At 35.8% G+C, this 17,801-nt stretch overlaps 1 protein-coding gene across 3 annotated transcripts in view; it reads left to right on the top strand.

Annotated features, from left to right (window-relative positions):
- The first annotated feature begins 256 nt into the window (after nt 1-256).
- The window catches only part of pla2r1 (phospholipase A2 receptor 1), a 30,606-nt gene continuing 13,061 nt past the window's right edge, over nt 257-17,801 (top strand). Inside the window, exons 1-20 of one of the 3 annotated variants that reach the window (XM_015358901.2) lie at nt 257-894; nt 3,919-4,299; nt 5,007-5,180; nt 5,635-5,799; nt 6,005-6,118; nt 6,886-7,035; nt 7,307-7,495; nt 8,025-8,185; nt 8,621-8,731; nt 10,437-10,549; nt 10,806-10,975; nt 13,221-13,429; nt 14,244-14,389; nt 14,885-14,972; nt 15,144-15,273; nt 15,685-15,720; nt 15,816-15,976; nt 16,354-16,418; nt 16,502-16,605; nt 17,275-17,411. In XM_015358901.2, the coding sequence (XP_015214387.2) occupies nt 759-894; nt 3,919-4,299; nt 5,007-5,180; nt 5,635-5,799; nt 6,005-6,118; nt 6,886-7,035; nt 7,307-7,495; nt 8,025-8,185; nt 8,621-8,731; nt 10,437-10,549; nt 10,806-10,975; nt 13,221-13,429; nt 14,244-14,389; nt 14,885-14,972; nt 15,144-15,273; nt 15,685-15,720; nt 15,816-15,976; nt 16,354-16,418; nt 16,502-16,605; nt 17,275-17,411 (2,940 nt within the window). In that variant the 5' untranslated portion in view covers nt 257-758. The remainder of the gene's footprint in view (nt 895-3,918; nt 4,300-5,006; nt 5,181-5,634; nt 5,800-6,004; nt 6,119-6,885; nt 7,036-7,306; nt 7,496-8,024; nt 8,186-8,620; nt 8,732-10,436; nt 10,550-10,805; nt 10,976-13,220; nt 13,430-14,243; nt 14,390-14,884; nt 14,973-15,143; nt 15,274-15,684; nt 15,721-15,815; nt 15,977-16,353; nt 16,419-16,501; nt 16,606-17,274; nt 17,412-17,801) is intronic. The other 2 variants (XM_006636621.3, XM_015358899.2) reach the window with 2 other exon arrangements.

Below are 17,801 nucleotides of genomic sequence, written 5' to 3'. Positions count from 1 at the left end.
AAACAATCTCATTCACAATTACAACGGTTACCACAATATCGCATTCATTTTAAGATTCTCTGCAACGTTTCCATGCTTCGAAAGTTGTTTATTTCTATCTCATTTTCCAACACGTGGTGAACAGTAGAAATATGCTGGTCTTTTGTCTTTAAATACTCCTCATGTTGCTGCCGAAGCTTTTGAGTAGACCGGTCTCGTTCTGTGTAATTTAACTCCTAAAACAAGACAGCTACTTTTGTGTTTATAACTAGACAGAGAACGCAAATTTTCCCTTTTATTTTCAGGCTTTTCATATGTTTCTGAGTTATACCTACAACAAACTTCTAGGAAAAATGCATTATTATATTGTTGTATGGGTCAAGGATTAAGAGCAAGCGCTACATAAAACATCTGAATGCTCTTTGTGACTCGCAGAGCTAGACACCCCACGTGTTTTAAACCTCTTTCTATCCTGAGAATTTTGCTGAGAATAGAAAAAACTTTCCGACATAATGTAACTAGCTGTGAACACAAACAAATACACGAGACGTCAAATGTTATTGATTTGTGTTTTCGCTCTTCATCGAATCCCTCCCAGCACCAAATAGTCCTCTCAAAGCAAAATAATCTGGATTATCCTCCCCGCAGAGACAGCAGTGACGCATGAGTCCAAAAACTCGAAGAAAGTTCCCGAGTCCAGGAAAACAACTCGCTCCCGGATTTGCTTTCTCTCGGAATGAGTTTACCTGCTGTTGTAAAAACTGAGTTTGTGCTGGGAAATGAAACAATATCACTTTGTTCGTGTAAAGGTTGGAGCGCTGGCCGTTCTCTTTCCATTGCTTTTTATGAAGAGCTGCAAATCTGCTGCTGATGAAGATGTGGTTTTGGATCAAAACCAACTTTCCGAACACAACAGTAAGTTCAGTCGTCTTACATAAAACAAGACGATTGTTTGCTTAAAAGTCGTTTGTAGTAAATAATATAACAGACACGACATAAAGCATTCTTGTCCTGTAAATTTTTCTGTTCTTCTGGAGTTCGTATTACTAAGGACATCTGTTCCTCACTGCGGGCGCAGTGTGTTCAAGTACAAGTTTTGACTTGTTCACATAATTTTTTTCCCTGCTGCATACACTGTTTTTCCCTTTTTTTACAGGTTACGTGAATCTCCCGAATATTTCTATTTAGTGGTAAACGTTATACTGTAGATTCAATGTCAAGGAGCATTAAAACCGGAAATAATACAAATTTGTTTTCAATACCGTAACATTTTACTATAAAGTTACGCAAAAAAACGCCTAAACTTGGCTTGCCGACAGTACTGTGCAAGTAAAGTGGGAAGTCTTGAAAAAAAGCGAGGTAATGTTGTTTCAGCAAGCTTTACACTTAGTGCGGGCTTGAAAATGTCCCGGTGGCGATTTCCGCCTGTGTATGAATAAAAGTACCGAATTAGTCAGGAAAAAAATAAGTATTAATAAGGGATCTAAGATACGAATTACAGTGATTACAAACATAATGGAAGACTATACATTTAAAATTAAAGGAAGAACAATACAACAAAAGAGCAGTTATTTACAATTTTATTGACCTTAGAGTTCTCAACACGTTTATTGGAAATCACGTTAAAACTCCAGGCGGTATGTAACTTTAGAGACATTGATGTATGTGGATATTAGCCGATGTGAAACACGGACAACATAGTATAGATTAAAGTATTATACTAAAGCTTTTGACATGGCTGGAAATAGGCATGATGAAATAATATATTGAACCTTCACCATGAGAACCATGAGTTTATTATAGTGGGTTTAATTTGTGCTCAGAAATAAAAAAGTAATCCTTAATCCATGTCTGGACTGATACTTTTATCCAAAGTAGTATTCATACTGTATGTACCCAGTTATAGGGCTGTGCATTTTACTGAAGAAATCTGAGTGAATTACCGTTTCCGAGGATGGTGCCTCACCTAGAATTTGAGCTCACAATTTTTGTTTACAAATCGAGATCCCTAAATACCACTGCTCCCTACAGCATTATAGTGTCATAAATCTTTCTGGTTTGGATTATTTTCAGAAGTTCCGATTTTTAATCACCCCTGACTAGAGTAGCAGTCGTACATTTCTTGTTCCGAGGCACATTAACCTAAAAGCTCACTGTCGTTGTCATGATACCAAGGCATTGGTAGCAACTAGGCATAAAGAACCCTTTGCACTACAGTAACCGAGCTTCATGTGCAGAGTGGGTCAAGTGAGGTAATCAGATCTGCATCATGGAAGGTGAAAGAACAAGTGTGAGCCTGCTCTTGTTGATTAGAAAGATAGTCATAATATGCCTCATGCTCTTTAAGTGGAATTTTTTAACCTCAGCACTTCTAGTTAAAAAACAACAAGCTGCCAGCACTAATAGGAATGAATAGTCTAACACTTTAAGCATACCCAGTACACTATCATGGAAAAAAATGCTATTTGTCTTCTACTATTTCAGCTTAGAACATTAATCTTACAAAATGTCAGAGTACACAATGGGCAACATGGTAGGCTCTAATGGTGAAAGGAGTCCAGATTAAGAAGATTTTGGAAAGGAATAATTACATCTCTGCGTCTCCACCTTTTTGCCTAAAGGTGGAATGCCTAGCATTCTTAAAGCAAAGATGACATACAGTATTTGGGCTATAACATTGTAGTCTGTCCCCTAACAAAACCATCAGCAAACCTGAATATGCAAAAAAAGCTGCAATGACAATGTAAAAGAGGTAAATTGTATTCCTTCCGGAGGTTATACGCACCATATAATCTTTCTTATTTTCTTCAGAGTCTCCTTTTATAATTAGTTTATAATTAGTTGTCAAAAGGTCAATTTTCAAACTTACTTGCCGTAACACAAGGTCTTTTTTCCCAGCAGGGACAGCAAGATATCAGTCAAGCCTTTGTGCCGTAATCATGTCTTCTGTTACTTTGGTGGGGCTTTTATACTCGAGGCCCACAAAAGGTCTTTGAAATTTAACCTTACACAGCTATTGAGAAATGCTAAGTTCCATTTCAGTTAAAAATGACATGCACTTTCTATCTGTATCTGTTTTGTTTTATCAGTCATGTCAAACAGTCCACTGCCTTTGAATGGTTCTGGTCCTTTGGTAACTCTCTGTCATACTCTAACATAAATGGCTCTATGTTAATGACCCAAACCTCTCACATTGACAGAGTTATGGAATACTGTGCTTTGTACACCAAGGCTTATGGCTGACATATTCACTGTACCTTGAGTATTGTGTAGTCTTCTGTTGTACTGGTGCATTGCAACAGTCTGCCTTTTCCAAAGGAATGCAAAATTTTACAACATTTGTCAGAAGGGAATCATTTAGTGTCTTAATCTACTGACCCCTGTCCATAAATCTAAAAAAATATTTTTGACAGCAGAAATAGTAACAATTTTTTTGGTAGGGCATGTTGTATCTGAATGTTGTAGGTTCATAAGTAGAAAATTAAAATGATTAAATGTATTTAGTGATTGAACTTGGTGTTTTATAAATAGCCTGCTTCTTTTGAGCTTTTATTTTATAAAATTCCCTGAGCTATTAAAATGGAACTTTAGACTTAATGAGTAACTAGAATTTTATTTTTCCTTCTTTATACATAAACACAATTCTGTGATGATCTATTGAACCCTTAGCCATTTTGTTATGAGATAGAAGGAAATCCTGATAGAGCTGTATTTCTTAACACAATAATAGGCTTTTAGTGTTATGAATGTGTAGAGAGGAACAGATGATGGAACAAATAATGAGGATTACCTGGCAATCAGTCAACACTTCACATTGGCTGCTCTTCAGCCTTAAGTGGCTGTGATCATGTTTGATAAATGATTGCTAGAAAATGTGCAATGGCAAATTGGTTTCTTCTCACCCAATATATTAATTTGCTTTACTTATTTATTTTGCAGTCAAAGGTATTTTTATACTTCAAAGTGTTCAGTTTAAAAGTTGCATCAAATCGGATAAAGCAAAGCTTATTTTGGAGAACTGTGAAAATCCATCCAAATACATGCTGTGGAAGTGGGTTTCCCGGCATAGACTCTTTAACGTTGGCAGCAGCATGTGCCTTGGACTCAACACTACCAATGCACACCAGCCTCTGAACATGTACGAATGTGATTCCACGCTGACGACGTTGTGGTGGCGCTGCAGTGGAAACACGCTCTTTGGAGCTGCTCACTTCAAACTGACTACAAATGGGAGACTCGTTATAGCTAAGAGAACTGGATACCATCAGTGGAAGAGATACTTAACATTAGATGAAGGACCATGTTCTCGTCCTTATGAAGGCAAGTAATTATAATGGCTGTTGCTTATACAGATTTAAGGGGGAACTGCAGTCCCAATTAAACAGACTGGTTATTAAATCTCTGTAACCAAATAAGTGAGTTGACAGTATAGCAGAAATCTGGCAAATTCTGAATTAAGCACAAAATTGTAAACTTTGTGAAAGTCCTGTATGGTTGCCATGTTACAAAACTCTAGTCTCTGCCTGGGTGAGAGTGAGAGTTTGCTAGATCTGTGACTTAAACCAGCCCTTCCTGCTCACTTAGTCACTGCAAAGACTAATGTCATGCAATGTACGAACAAATAGGTACAGATTGTGCTGTAGACATTTCACCGCAGAAATGTTCCAACCTGATCTAAAGGCAGATCTGCAGTTAACAAGTAAGTAGTATTCCTTGGCAGAACCATCTCGATGTCTTGATGTCGAGAGCAATGTCTCTGGATTACAAGAGATGTCTTCCGGCTTGCGTCACCAGATGTTTTTTTGCCTCATTGTGAATTGCAGACAATAACAGCAATATGGTGCTGCACATACTGTACCTGGAAATTTTGTGTATGTTGTGCTGGAAATTGTAGGGGAATTGCAGTTCCCATTTAAATTGGGTTACCAGTTTAAAGCAATATTCCACATGGATGAGTTGAATGTTTTGAGTGTCTGTAGTTCAGTGTGGCACAACAACTAAGCATAGTGTTCTTCTTACTTTTGCAGAGATTCATACAGTTCAGGGCAATGCTCATGGCATGCCATGTGTTTTTCCTTTTAAATATAACAACAAGTGGTACTCGGAGTGCACGGCTGAAGGCAGAGAAGATAACTACCGCTGGTGTGCCACAACTAGTCAGTATGATCAAGATGAAAAATGGGGATTTTGTCCAAGTCCAGGTATCTGGTAAAATATTTTCTTTATATACAATATAATGAATATATCCATCCATTTTCTAACTACCTCATCCAGTTCAGGGTTGTGGGGGAGCCGGAGCCTATCCTAGCAAGCTGTGGACACAAATTGGGATACATCCTGAACAGGACGCCATTCCATCGCAGGGCATATTTAATATACACTGTATATATAGTTTATATTTATAAAATTATTATTGTAGTTCTTTTTAATTGAGATGGTATTGAGTGCAAGCCTAACTGTTCCAGGCAGTCTCTAAAATTGCACAAAGCAGAGGCTATCCAAACTGAGAATATTGTTTTCCTTCTTCAGTCAGTTACATGCATTACAGAGTTAGATTTAATAAGCAAGCTAAAAATATAAACCTACATAATGCAATGCTTTGTGTTGGGTTTGGAATACAGTTCTTTACCACAGTTCTTTTTCTGTTTTATTCAGAGACAGGGTGTGATGTTTTTTGGGAGAAAAACCAAGATACAAAAGCCTGCTACCAGTTTAATCTTTACTCCATTCTGTCATGGAACCAGGCACATGCTTCATGTCAAGCTCAAGGTGGAAATTTATTAAGTATAACTGACCTTACAGAACAAAGATACATCAGAGGTATGGAGATATCTCTGTAATACAATGGCTTTGTCTTCATTTACCTTAAATCTTCCTGGTTGTCAAGTTGAGGTGCCTTTTTACTGAATGAATTAAAAAAAAGCTGAATTATTGTGTAAAATGTTATTTGAAAGTTGTGAAATAACATCACAGTAGTTAAACATTATCTTTGTGATTGTGCCATTGTAATTTTGCTCCTGACTAGAGAGACTGAATGATGTGGGAGTCCTGGTATGGATAGGGTTAAACCACCTGGATGAGACCGCTGGTTGGCAGTGGTCAGATGGAGCACCTCTGGCTCTGGTGAACTTCACCACAGGTGAGGAAAGTTGGTGTTCTTTATCCTCTGTCATGAAGAACTATAAACTGGAGAAAAGAGGTTGATTATCACATTAAATTACAAGATTTCTTCCTGTCCATAAAACTGTGCCTATCCCAAGACTCATAATTCACTGAAAACATTCACTTTATTATTCTTGTGTTTTATTGACAAATACCAGTGGGCAGGAATGTGGTGTAGCATAGTGAGGAAGACTTGTGACTCATGAGTGGCAGGTTGTCAGTTCAAGTCCCTGCAGCAGACACTGTCTTTGTACACTGGAGTAGTTTACCATGTTTGCTCCAGTCCACCCAGCTGTATGTGGGGAAAATAAGGACCAATGTGCTGGTAGGTAATTCCTATGGTGGACTGGTCTCCCATTCCCTTCCCATCATAATCCTCTTAATGCTGTAGAAACCAGGAGGTGCTCTGGCCAGATAAGGCTCTGGTGCAAACTTTTTTTTTACCAGGGGTATTGGAATAGTATAAATGAGATGAGGCCATTTGGTTCATTAAGCCTATTTGGTAATTGGCTGTTAATTTAATTAAAATATTGTTTAATTAGGATTGTGTATTTCATGAACACATTTTCCTTTCTCTGTACACTAGATGACATTGTAAGATCTGTTCCAAGCCCTACGTACCTGTGGAACATCTCGTATTGCATGCTCATTGCGTTGTATATCATGTTAGGCTTCTTCCTACAGTGTATGCCTATGGGTGAAGAAGCTGATAACTGATACTAATACTGGTGTTTGCTTTCACAGACATTTCTATGATGTCACGTGTGAACAATGCATACTGTGGGGTGTATAACTCTGTGTGGGGACACAAGTGGCACAGTCTGCACTGCAGATCTGCACTGCCATACATCTGTAAGAAGAACCCCAATTACTCAAGGACAGCAGAGCTTTTTGGTAAATGACTAGAGTTTTATTAAGAAGATCTGATTTTTTCCATGCTTTTGATTTTACAGAAAGTAAAACTTCATTAGGTTATTTACTATGAAGCTTGAATGTGCAATTCTTTTATTAAATTGCAACATGGCCATTTAACAAAGGGTGCTTAACTGTATTAAGATTTCACTGTTTGAATTTTTAATAACATAACAATATGTAATAGCATGTGCATATTTTATATTAATGCACACTGCTGATTTATTTTAAATACGTTTCTTAATTGACACAGATGTATGGCAGTACTACCCTACAGAGTGTGCTCCAGGTTGGATTCCCCACAACAGGTTCTGTTACAAACGTCAGGCTGAAGAACAAAGCTGGGAAGATTCTTTAGCCTCATGCCATTCACTTGGTGCCAACCTTATAAGCATACACTCTCTGGCAGATGTGGAGCTATCCCTAAACCTTTTTAAAAACAGTAAGTACTGTACAGTGGTCTATGTGAAGAAAATTCACTGGTTTAGTTGTAGGATCCCTAATTTTCGGTGCCTTTAAAATCAAACCTTTAATGTACTGAATGTTTTTTTTTTGTACAGTATATGTATACTTATTTTTCTGTTGGTTGTGGGAGATTTGGGCGGATTATAGTTAAAATAATATATTAAAGGAATCAAAACAAAATGAAAAGTAAAAAGCAAAACATACCTTCCAGATCAGTTTGAAAGTCTCAAACTGTCGTATTATTTTAGTTTTACAGTTATGTAGTTCAAAGTATTTCTGTGTTGTCCTCAGTTCCATTTAATGAGGTGGAAGCTGAAAGTTGAAAAATCAAACTTTCTGAAACTTTTCTCTACATTTGGCATTTTTCAGTGTGGCGTAACATTGTAGTGCTCTGCCATAAAAATATTTAATTTTCTATTTTAGTTCTAACACTAAATAATTTGCACTGCACTTATCACCAAGTGCAGAGAAATACAGAAAAATGACTGATTGTTATTTGTTTTAAGTTTCAGAGGCTGAATCAGATGTGTGGATCGGTTTAAATAACAGGACCTCATATACCTTTCAATGGTCCAATGGTTCACCTGTAACTTTTACTAATTGGTATAAATATGAACCCAATATCAGTGATGATCCTGGAAAGCTTTGTGTTAAAGCTAAGAAAGCTGTAAGTTTTTTATTTTAATTTGAAATTGTAAGTTTGAAGACCTAATATCTGGGGAAATGTAGTTCACTTAGGTAGGTCGGACTTATGTAGATGTTTCAAAAAGAGTTGTATTATTAAGAGGATTCCCTGAAATAACTGGTGATAACAGACTTAAGTACTCAGTAACTCTGTTGTGTTGCTGGGCATTATTGTTTATGTTCTGATAGTAATAGCCCGTACAGCATACTGTATACAGTGTACTGTGACCTGAATATTGTGATTTTTTTGTATATTTTAATTATTTGTATTAAGACGGTAGCAAAAGTATCTATCTAAGAGAGATGTTTAAACTAAGCTTTGCACGGACATTGTCAAAGTCTATCATGCCACTTACAAAATGCAAACATTTATGCATTTTTTACATTGTTATAAACATTTAAATTTTTTAATATAAAGGTAGGAAACTGGCAATTGGCATCTTGTGCTGAAAAACTACCTTCAGTCTGTAAAAAAACAGGAAATGTAATACAACAGAAGCCTGGCATTTTGGATGAAGACTGCCCTGAGGTGAGAAAAATAGAATCTGCAGTATGTATCATCTAATTTTCCTCCATATCACGTGAGACCAGAGGGAGTTACTTTTGTGTTTCAGTAAATGCCTGATGTCAGTTTGCATCCTCTGGAATAATCGCATAACCTTAAAATAATTTAAATTAAGTGGTTTTGCCATTAATTTAAATTATTTTGAAAAATTAATGTATTCATTAGTCATAGCTTTTGGGTTGGGTTGACAAAGACCGTTTTTCATAACGATCAGAAAAAAATATGCACAATCTGCATTATAGAGGCTATGATAGATGTATTGAAAGGGTACTTTGCAAATTTATGTAACTATGTCTGTTGTGGATAATAAGTTCTCTGATTGCTGTCAGTTGGTGACGTATTGTCTCACATTTATGTGCTGCTATTTACCAGGAAATGTTCCCTTTGACTCATCAGCCCCATTACATATTTCCGTAAAATGGGAATGCTGCCACCAGAAGTTAAGTAACATGTACAGTGCAAACAGTGAATATGTTTGCGGACTTATACTAAGTAGACAATCACAAAATTTACAATAGCAGTACTTTTGTAGTTTTATTTATGCAATAGAAAACATGGTTGAAAAAAGCTGTTTTACTTCACATGAATATATTCATGTTAGCCTGCTCCATATTTATTATTTGTGTGCTAGAAAATGTTTATGAGCATACAGTATATTGTTATTGGTATCTGTTGTTAGACGTTTTAATTATTATACACATTAAAGCCGTCATGACAGTTTTAGAATACACAGAAAGCATTCATTTTAGAATTGTTAAATTGTAGGGGTAATTTGAACACAACATCATTCTTTCAAATACAAAAAAACATGCCTATGTTTATTTATTCAAGAAAATAAATTTTAGAAAAACAACTTGAAAAAACATTTTTCTTCATTTGTGACCATGGAGTCTTGTTAGTATTTTCAAACGGTCAACACATCAAAAGCTGCAAATGTAAGCCACTTGTAAAAACACACAGCGTATTAGCAGAGTTTTACTCTCACATGGTCCTTGTGAGAGTGTCACGGCTAATTTAAAACTTCATCCTGGACTTTGTTTGTTGTTTTCTCCTGACTTTTGAACATTTATGAAATCTTCCTGTTGAATGAAGAGATTGGAATTAAATATTCAGTGCTTTACACTATAAAGGATTAAACAGGACATTGGTGGCATTGTGTTTAAAATGAAACAGATCTAGGCAGCAATGTCAGTGTAATCACTAGTTTTTCAAACACTTCTAATCTGGTGACCTTAGGCCAGAGCTACATCAGGTCATGGACAGATTGAGTTTTTAGTGTCACCCTCTTTAGCAGTAGTTCTGCCAAAAACTAGTGCAAAGGGCACGTACACAATCTGTACATTCAGTACAGTTTCAGTGGATAGAATTTGATAAATGACATCACTGAACAACCACCTTTCTCTTTAATGTATGTCTGTAGGTATGAAACGTGAGCACTACAATAATGAAAAAGTCTTTGAAGCTCCATGTATTAAACCTTTTTTGTAAAAATGCAGATTATTTCCTTGCTCATTGTCAGCCACACACGTGTAACATTATACCAAACACTAAAGAAAAGATAACACATTTACCTGCTTTTGTTTTGTCCTTAAGCCAAATGAGTTACTGAAAATCAGTAGAATGAGCTCATTCAACTGAATTATTTTGCTTCTTCCTTTTTTTGTCATAGGGTTGGAAGCGAAGAGGTAGTTTTTGCTACAACATTACAAGGCATTTACAGACTTATGAAGACGCTTCCCAGGGTTATTACTGTAATGCTCCACTTGTGATTGTGGAAAACAGGTAACAAAACTACTCACCAATAACTAGAAAAACTATTGCAGCCAGCTTCTGAATTGGTTCCATCACCAAGTGCTTTTTTGAAGTGTTCCACAATGCCATAACTAATCAGTACATTTGGGAACAGGGCTTCCTGAGCCATTTCAATTTTGTACTGAAAAAAATGCTTGCATGGGGTTTTATTCACTTGTTGCCTATAAGTCTTAATGGAAGAAAGTACAATCATTTTACAGTAGTAACTAAGCTATTTTAATTGCAGGTATGAGCAAGCATTCCTAAAGAGCTTGTTATACAATGTGAGTAAAGATGAGGACCATTACTTCTGGATAGCTCTTCAGGACAGGAACCGGACTGGAGAATACAGCTGGCTTTCCCAACATGGATTTTCCCAGCCTCTCCTCTTTACAAATTGGAACAAATACCAACCAGGTGTGCAAACTTAATCTCTTTTCCAGTGATTAATGATGCTGCATGCTACCGCAATACTACACGGTCTTAGTAATTCAAAGACAAAAACACAATTGTTCCTTATATTACTATAGCTTTAAAAATGTAAGAGCACTAAATTCATGAGGAAACGGTGCATTTATATTAGACAGTTTAAACAGAATATTGGATTTTTGTCCTTGCCTTTCATACAGTATGAACAGTATATACTATAGATTTGTATCTTCCTGTATGTATGAGGTCCTGACTCCTGGATGACTCCTGTTGTATAGATTTGTAGTCTTGGACCACTGTCAGATCTGGTTGTTACATAGATACTGTATGAATATCCTCATGTGCTCTGTTTGTCTTGCATTGTAGTCCTTGGTTTGTTAACCCAGTGTAGTCTCACATAGAAGTATTAGGGAAATAAAAAACATTCTACTAAAAAAAAGACTATTAGAGTCAAATACTGGATCATCACAGTCTCCGGTCTTATGAAGGTAGATAGACTTTAAGGCTGCAACTGCACTGAGCAAACAAAACCTGATTGGCAGAATTCAGTGCTACTGTATCTATGAGGAATGTGCAAAAATATCTCCAGAAAAATACCATAGCTCATTTCAAAATACAAACAATGTAAGGGTTCCCAAATGTTTTGTCAATCTATGAATTACTGTGCCCATGACAGCATTAATTACATTGTATGCAACATTTTCTTTTTTATATCAAAACAGTACAATTTTACTGCCCATATGTTCGTGTCTAGTACTTTTATTTGCAATATGTTGTTGTAAATGTATGCAAATATACAGTTATGTGGGTGTTGATGTGTTTAGTTCACTTATATTGAAACATAAAGGGACATACTGGGCTCTTTACCATCATATTTTTATTCTTTACAACATTATAAAGTTAGTTTGTTTAGACATCATGTAGACATCTGGTCTGTTCAAGGTGGTAGCTTTAGAACAGCATTTTTTCCTTACTTGGTTATTAATAAATATAGTAACATGATTCTTCAGTTAACATTTTCTTGAAACATGTAAGAGGTTGCTAGTGTTTTACTGATGCAATAGATTGAAAATAGCTACAGTATAGTACATCGGAGGTGCAGCCAATATTAAAAGGAAAGATTAGATAAGCCGTTCTCTGCTAAGCTCCTTCTTGGCCTTCCGTTTCCGTCTATGCATTGCAGAGATTTGGGAATAGAGTCAAAAATAGCTGGAATTCCGACCCTTGGCGTGGGTGTTGATGTTTGCTGTTTTCTGAGCTGATGCGTGTTAGTGCTGGTGTTCGTGTTGAGGCACTGTGGAAGGTGCCTGGTATGAGGTGTACCTTCGTTTGTGCCCTCCTAAATTTCTCTCTCTGACAGCTTAATACCGCTGCCTTTGAGCATGAGATGCTGCAAAACATACTTTCAAGTGTTTTTTTTTTTATTTCAAGTGATTTGAATGATACACAGCTAGTAGGAAGTAAAAAAAACAATGACAATGTTGGATTTAATCCTCCGCATCCAATTAAAAAGATTTAAGGCTTTTGTTTTTTAACAACAGAATTTCAGTTTCCCAAGCAAATGGTTAAAAAGTAGAGAGAGCAGATAGTGGTGATTAGTTAACTTTTTACATTATGCGTAACTTCATTTTTTATGTACCGTATGCCTATCACCAATGTAAGGGAGTTTCAAACTGTAACATTCTGTTTTTTCAGGCTCTGTATTTTAGCATTTGAGTTTATTTATCTGTGGAAGGTCCATTAAAGGGTTGCTTGAATTTGAACAACTCTGCACTTCAGGACTCTGTCGTCTCATTTTACATTTTTGTCCAACACAGACTGGCTGTGAAAACAAAAACATGATTTGTGTTTTGATAAGTATCTACCATTTTTTAGTAATATCCGAAAACGTTTAATTTGTTTTTTTAATCAGTCATTTAATATGTTTATTTAATGGAGCAGTACTTTAACAGAGCTGTTCATAATTCTTGCTTTTAGTATATTGGGTTAGTTCTTTATCATGCCTGTAACTGAAGAGCCCAGACTCTCAGCTTAAGGCTTATTTGTTTTATTGGGGCACCCTGCAAGTGAAAGAATTGGAATTCAGGATGCAAAATATGGCAAACCCACAAATGTCTCAATGTTTCAGTCATTTCGTAACAATTAAATGAAACCCCTCTGTGTCAAATCTTTTTTTTATTTTAGTGTACAAATTAAAGTAGATTTTTTTCGTTTTGTGTGTGTCCCATTGCAGTCAGTTCTGGTGGCTGTGTAGCAATGTCTGCAGGAACGTCTTTGGGTCGCTGGGAGGTAAAAGACTGTGAAACATTTAAGGCAATGTCAATATGTAAGAAGCCTATAAGTACTTATAATGTCACCCAGTCCTCCACTATTAACATCGACCAACGTGCCCCATGTCCACCTGGATGGACATCGAAACCTGAGCTTCTTCACTGTTACAAGGTAAAGTGCTCTCAATTATTGTTGATTTTGTGTATTTTTTAAGTTCATTAAAGTAAAATGTATTACAGTACACCCTTGGTTTAACCGACAAATTGGGAGGAAGGGGTTTCCATAATTGCTGGAACTGTATGAAATCACAAATGTGATTTTTTTTTCAGCCAAAAACACATTTTTATGTGAAAAAAAAATACTGTATCTATGCTTTCTTGATCTTTTACTTATTATTGTAACAATTGCAATGAAAATTGTTCAGGTGTCTTCTTATCATAAATATACAAACTCTTTATTTCACGTGTTGTAAATATACTGTATACAATTCATTTTTACATTGTTTTATTATTATTATTGTTAGCATTATAGTACCTTTTATACAATGAATGTTTTTTAAAAATTTGCAGAATATCACAAAACAACACCCATTGCAAGCGATTAATTATTGTGGAGCAATTCTGGGATTCCCGATTTTACAAAGAAAATTCCTCTTTAGTGGATTTCGCCGTTAGATTTAATGTCAGTTGAAATGAGTTTGCTGGTTTTCCTGCTTAAGGTGGTAAGAAGCTCAAGTAGGAAGCCGTTCTCACCGATTTATTTTTGATTCTTTAATCAAATCATTAAATGTATACTACAGACAATGCTTATATTTTCAGCTGAAAGAAAAATTAACCTGTATATTGCATACCTATTTCGGTGTACAATAACCAGTCAAAGAATAGTCACCATGTCCTGAACAAAGAGCATTGATCATTACTGTGCTGTTATAATCCTTAGTATACCACATTGTGTAGATGTCCAAAATGTATACCTTACTTTACAGGTTTACCACAGTGAGAAGATTTTAATGAAACGAACATGGGAGGAAGCAGATGCATTTTGTCAGGATCTAGGAGCTAATCTTGCCAGCTTCAACCATTATGAAGAGGAAATCTTTTTGAATGAGATATTACAGAACATGTTTGACGGGTAAATAAGAGACAAATGTTAATTTTCCTTCATGCTGCTGAAGGTGTCGTTTTAATGTTAATTTCTTGATTAAGATCAGCTGATATTTTTGAAAATACCATTTTGATTGTTGAAGGATTTTAAATCTTTAAACTTTCAAACAACGTCTTGAATACTGAAATTGTAAATCTAATCCAGCATTAGGGAGGTACTAGTAAAGAGTATTTGAGAAAAGAGAAATATTAAGCATGTTTCAAGATTATTGTTTTTACGTTTTGTTAATATACAACAGTGACTCTTAAATTTAATATGAAATATGTTCTATCCCTAAATTAACAGTTGCATTAGAAAAAAGGCTTGTTTCACAAAATTCTGTGTAAAGGATTATCTGTATGTATGTTAAGTCTCATTAATGGATAGCATGAACAACCTGGTAAGGTTTGGTGCAACGTTAATAGAAGTGATATTGAATGACTATACTATTTAAACCCGATTTCTTGTGTCTTTTTAATCAAGAAATGATGAAGATCGATGGTTCTGGGTTGGATTTAACAAAAGAAACCCCCGTTCTGATGGTGCCTGGGAATGGTCTGATGGTACACCAGTAAGTGCAACTCGTGAAATTCCGAGAAGTGCATTGGATGACAAGATGTTGTAGCATTGGATTATACCACATAATGTGCCAGTCATACTTCACAACAATTGATATATTATTATATTGAATTTAATTGTCATTTTTTTACATCATTTTTCTTTTTTCCTCATTCTTCCTTAGGTGGTTTCTTCATTTATAGATGACAAAAACAATGAAGATGATAAACAGAATTGTGCCGTTTATAGAACTAATATGGTGATGCCTCAAAGATGTGATGCAAAACATGAGTGGATATGTAAAATGCCTAAAGGTAAAGTATGTAGCAAAACTCTGACATGGAGTAGATTTGAAGTACTGCACGTTAAGTATCCCTGCACCGAAGCAAAGAGATCACAACAGCACCATGGTTCAAGTGAATTATCAAGTTAGTAAATGGTCACATTATATAAAACGAACCAGCATCTTTAAGTACATTGTGATGTTTTTGTCTAATTTTTCTTTCTTCTGGGTCACAAACTATTTTTATGAATGCATTTTAAATTGAATAGTAATGTGTTATCTTTTTTTCAAATCTAGAAATCTGGCATTTCTTATGAGTTAAAATTAAAAACAACATAATCGTATGTTATTAGCATACACATCTTCCTGTTGAGATTCTGCTATTCTGGGAGTTTTTTCTGATTAAAAGCAATCTGTTATTAATTCTGTATGTTTGTTTCAGGTGTAGAATTAAAGAGACCTTACTGGTACACTGAACGTGAGTGTTTTTTCTGCTAATCTTTTAGATCATTTGTGTAAGGATTTGAACATTTATAAGTTTCATTAACCTGTAATTATTTTTTTGATATTTAGAGAATGAACCATGGGTTTTCTATAAGGGATCGGAGTACTACTTTGATACTCAGTCCTTTCCTTGGGAAACGGTGTCCTTTGCTTGCACAATGATGGGAGCTGAACTAGTCTCAATTCAATCTTCAGAAGAAATTAACTTCATTAAAACCAGAATTGAAAAGGCAAGTTGGTGAATAAGAGAAAATAACTTAGCAGTGTGCTAGACCATTTAATTGCAGAGGCTTTTTTATTTTTCAGATTGAATGTAAAATGCATTTTTATTTTAAAAGGAGACGATGTTCTTTGTTTGAATAGTACGTTTTTTGTAGGTTATGAGTGGGAATAGTATGCAATTCACATTAAAAATTCACATTAAGAGTTTCAGTAGAATAGCCTCATACATTGTATTTTCATAAAGTGTAATGCCTTTTTGGTTGAAGAAGCATTAGGGTGTTTGTTTATTATTTGTGAAAATCGTATAATGTGTACAAGTATCTGTAGAGGTTAAATTGGAATAATGATTGACAGTACAGTTTTTTTGTATTCTTTTTCTTCACAGTTGTCACAAAATGATACAAAGTGGTGGATTGGCTTGTTTCCAGATTTGATCCAATCAGAATTTAGGTAAGGATATATGCTGTTCTTACGATAATGTAAGGCTGTGTGTTATTTGGCTATATTAATTGCAGGGATTAATTTAATCCTAGATGGAGGGATGGATCACCCTTATATTATGAGAATTGGGAAGACAGGAATTCAAGACGATCACCTCTAAAGAATGACCAATGTGTCTACATGGCATCACACTCAGGTGAATAGAGAATCATTTGATTATAAATGTGTTGTGTTTTGTTTTGTTAATTGGTCCTGGAGTGAGTGTGTGTCTGTCTGCGTCTGCGTGTGCCCTGCGAGGGACCGGCATCCCATTCAGGGTGCCATGCAACACTGAATAGGATAAAGCGGTTAGAAAATGGTTGGATGAATGTCATTAATAAAATGAAAATTGATTATTTCTATTGATGACTGAAATTTTTTATAAAGAATGAACAATGTAGTACAGACGTCCCTGAGAAACATCATTGGATTTGATTGAAGTTTACATATTCTAATTTAATCTTAATGTGTTAGCATATTCTTTGTTACATTATTTGGACACTACAGTACATACTACTATATTTTGATTTGTGAAAAGGTGCTATGCTGTTGACTCTCAGGATACTCTGAGGTATCATGACTCTCCATCAGACAAATTTCGTGAGTTACTCAAATTAAATCAAAACCTGATTCTGCTTAAAGAGGTAGAGGTTTCAGGAATGACCCTTTTTCTTGGCTAATGACTGTTCATTCTGCCTTCAGTTTGGTATCGTGTTCTTTATTGTCTAGAAGAATAAAAGCATACAAGTGAACTGTCAGTGAAAAGAAACATGAAACATGAAAATAATGTATTTTACATATGATCTGTATTTCTAATAAATTACAGGGCGGTGGTCAGAGGGAAAGTGCAGTGACCACTACAGTTACATCTGTAAGCGCAGAACTGTATCAGTTGTAGAAATTCCCAGAGAACCCCATCACATAGGAGCCTGTCCAGAAAAATGGCTTTACTTTGGCCACAATGTAAGGTTTTCGGTTCTTTATAATTATTTTGCTTTATTTGATCTGCTGTCAGGGAATATGGGTTAGGTCAGCATTGTGGCACAGTGGTTAACATTTCTGCCTTGCCTCGCTGGGGTCCTGGGTTCAAATCCAGACGTGTGTGCTATCTGTGTGGAGTTTATATGTTCTCCCCCAGTTTTCTCCTGGAGCTCAGGTTTCCTCCCACAGTCCTGGTGTGAACTGAAATCCCCTCCAGGATGTACCCCTCCTCATGCCCCTTGCTTGCTGAGATGGGCTCCAGCTCCTCCACCACACTGAATTAGAAGATGTATGGATAAATCAATATGGATTTTGATATCGTATAAAATGTGTCTAATTTGAATGCATTTGTCCAATTTAATGCACAGTTAG

This window comes from Lepisosteus oculatus, chromosome 12 (assembly GCF_040954835.1).
Source record: "Lepisosteus oculatus isolate fLepOcu1 chromosome 12, fLepOcu1.hap2, whole genome shotgun sequence".
Lineage (NCBI taxonomy): Eukaryota > Metazoa > Chordata > Actinopteri > Semionotiformes > Lepisosteidae > Lepisosteus > Lepisosteus oculatus.
The sequence above is the reverse complement of the archived record's forward strand: the minus strand, read 5'-3'. Positions and strand labels throughout refer to the sequence as shown.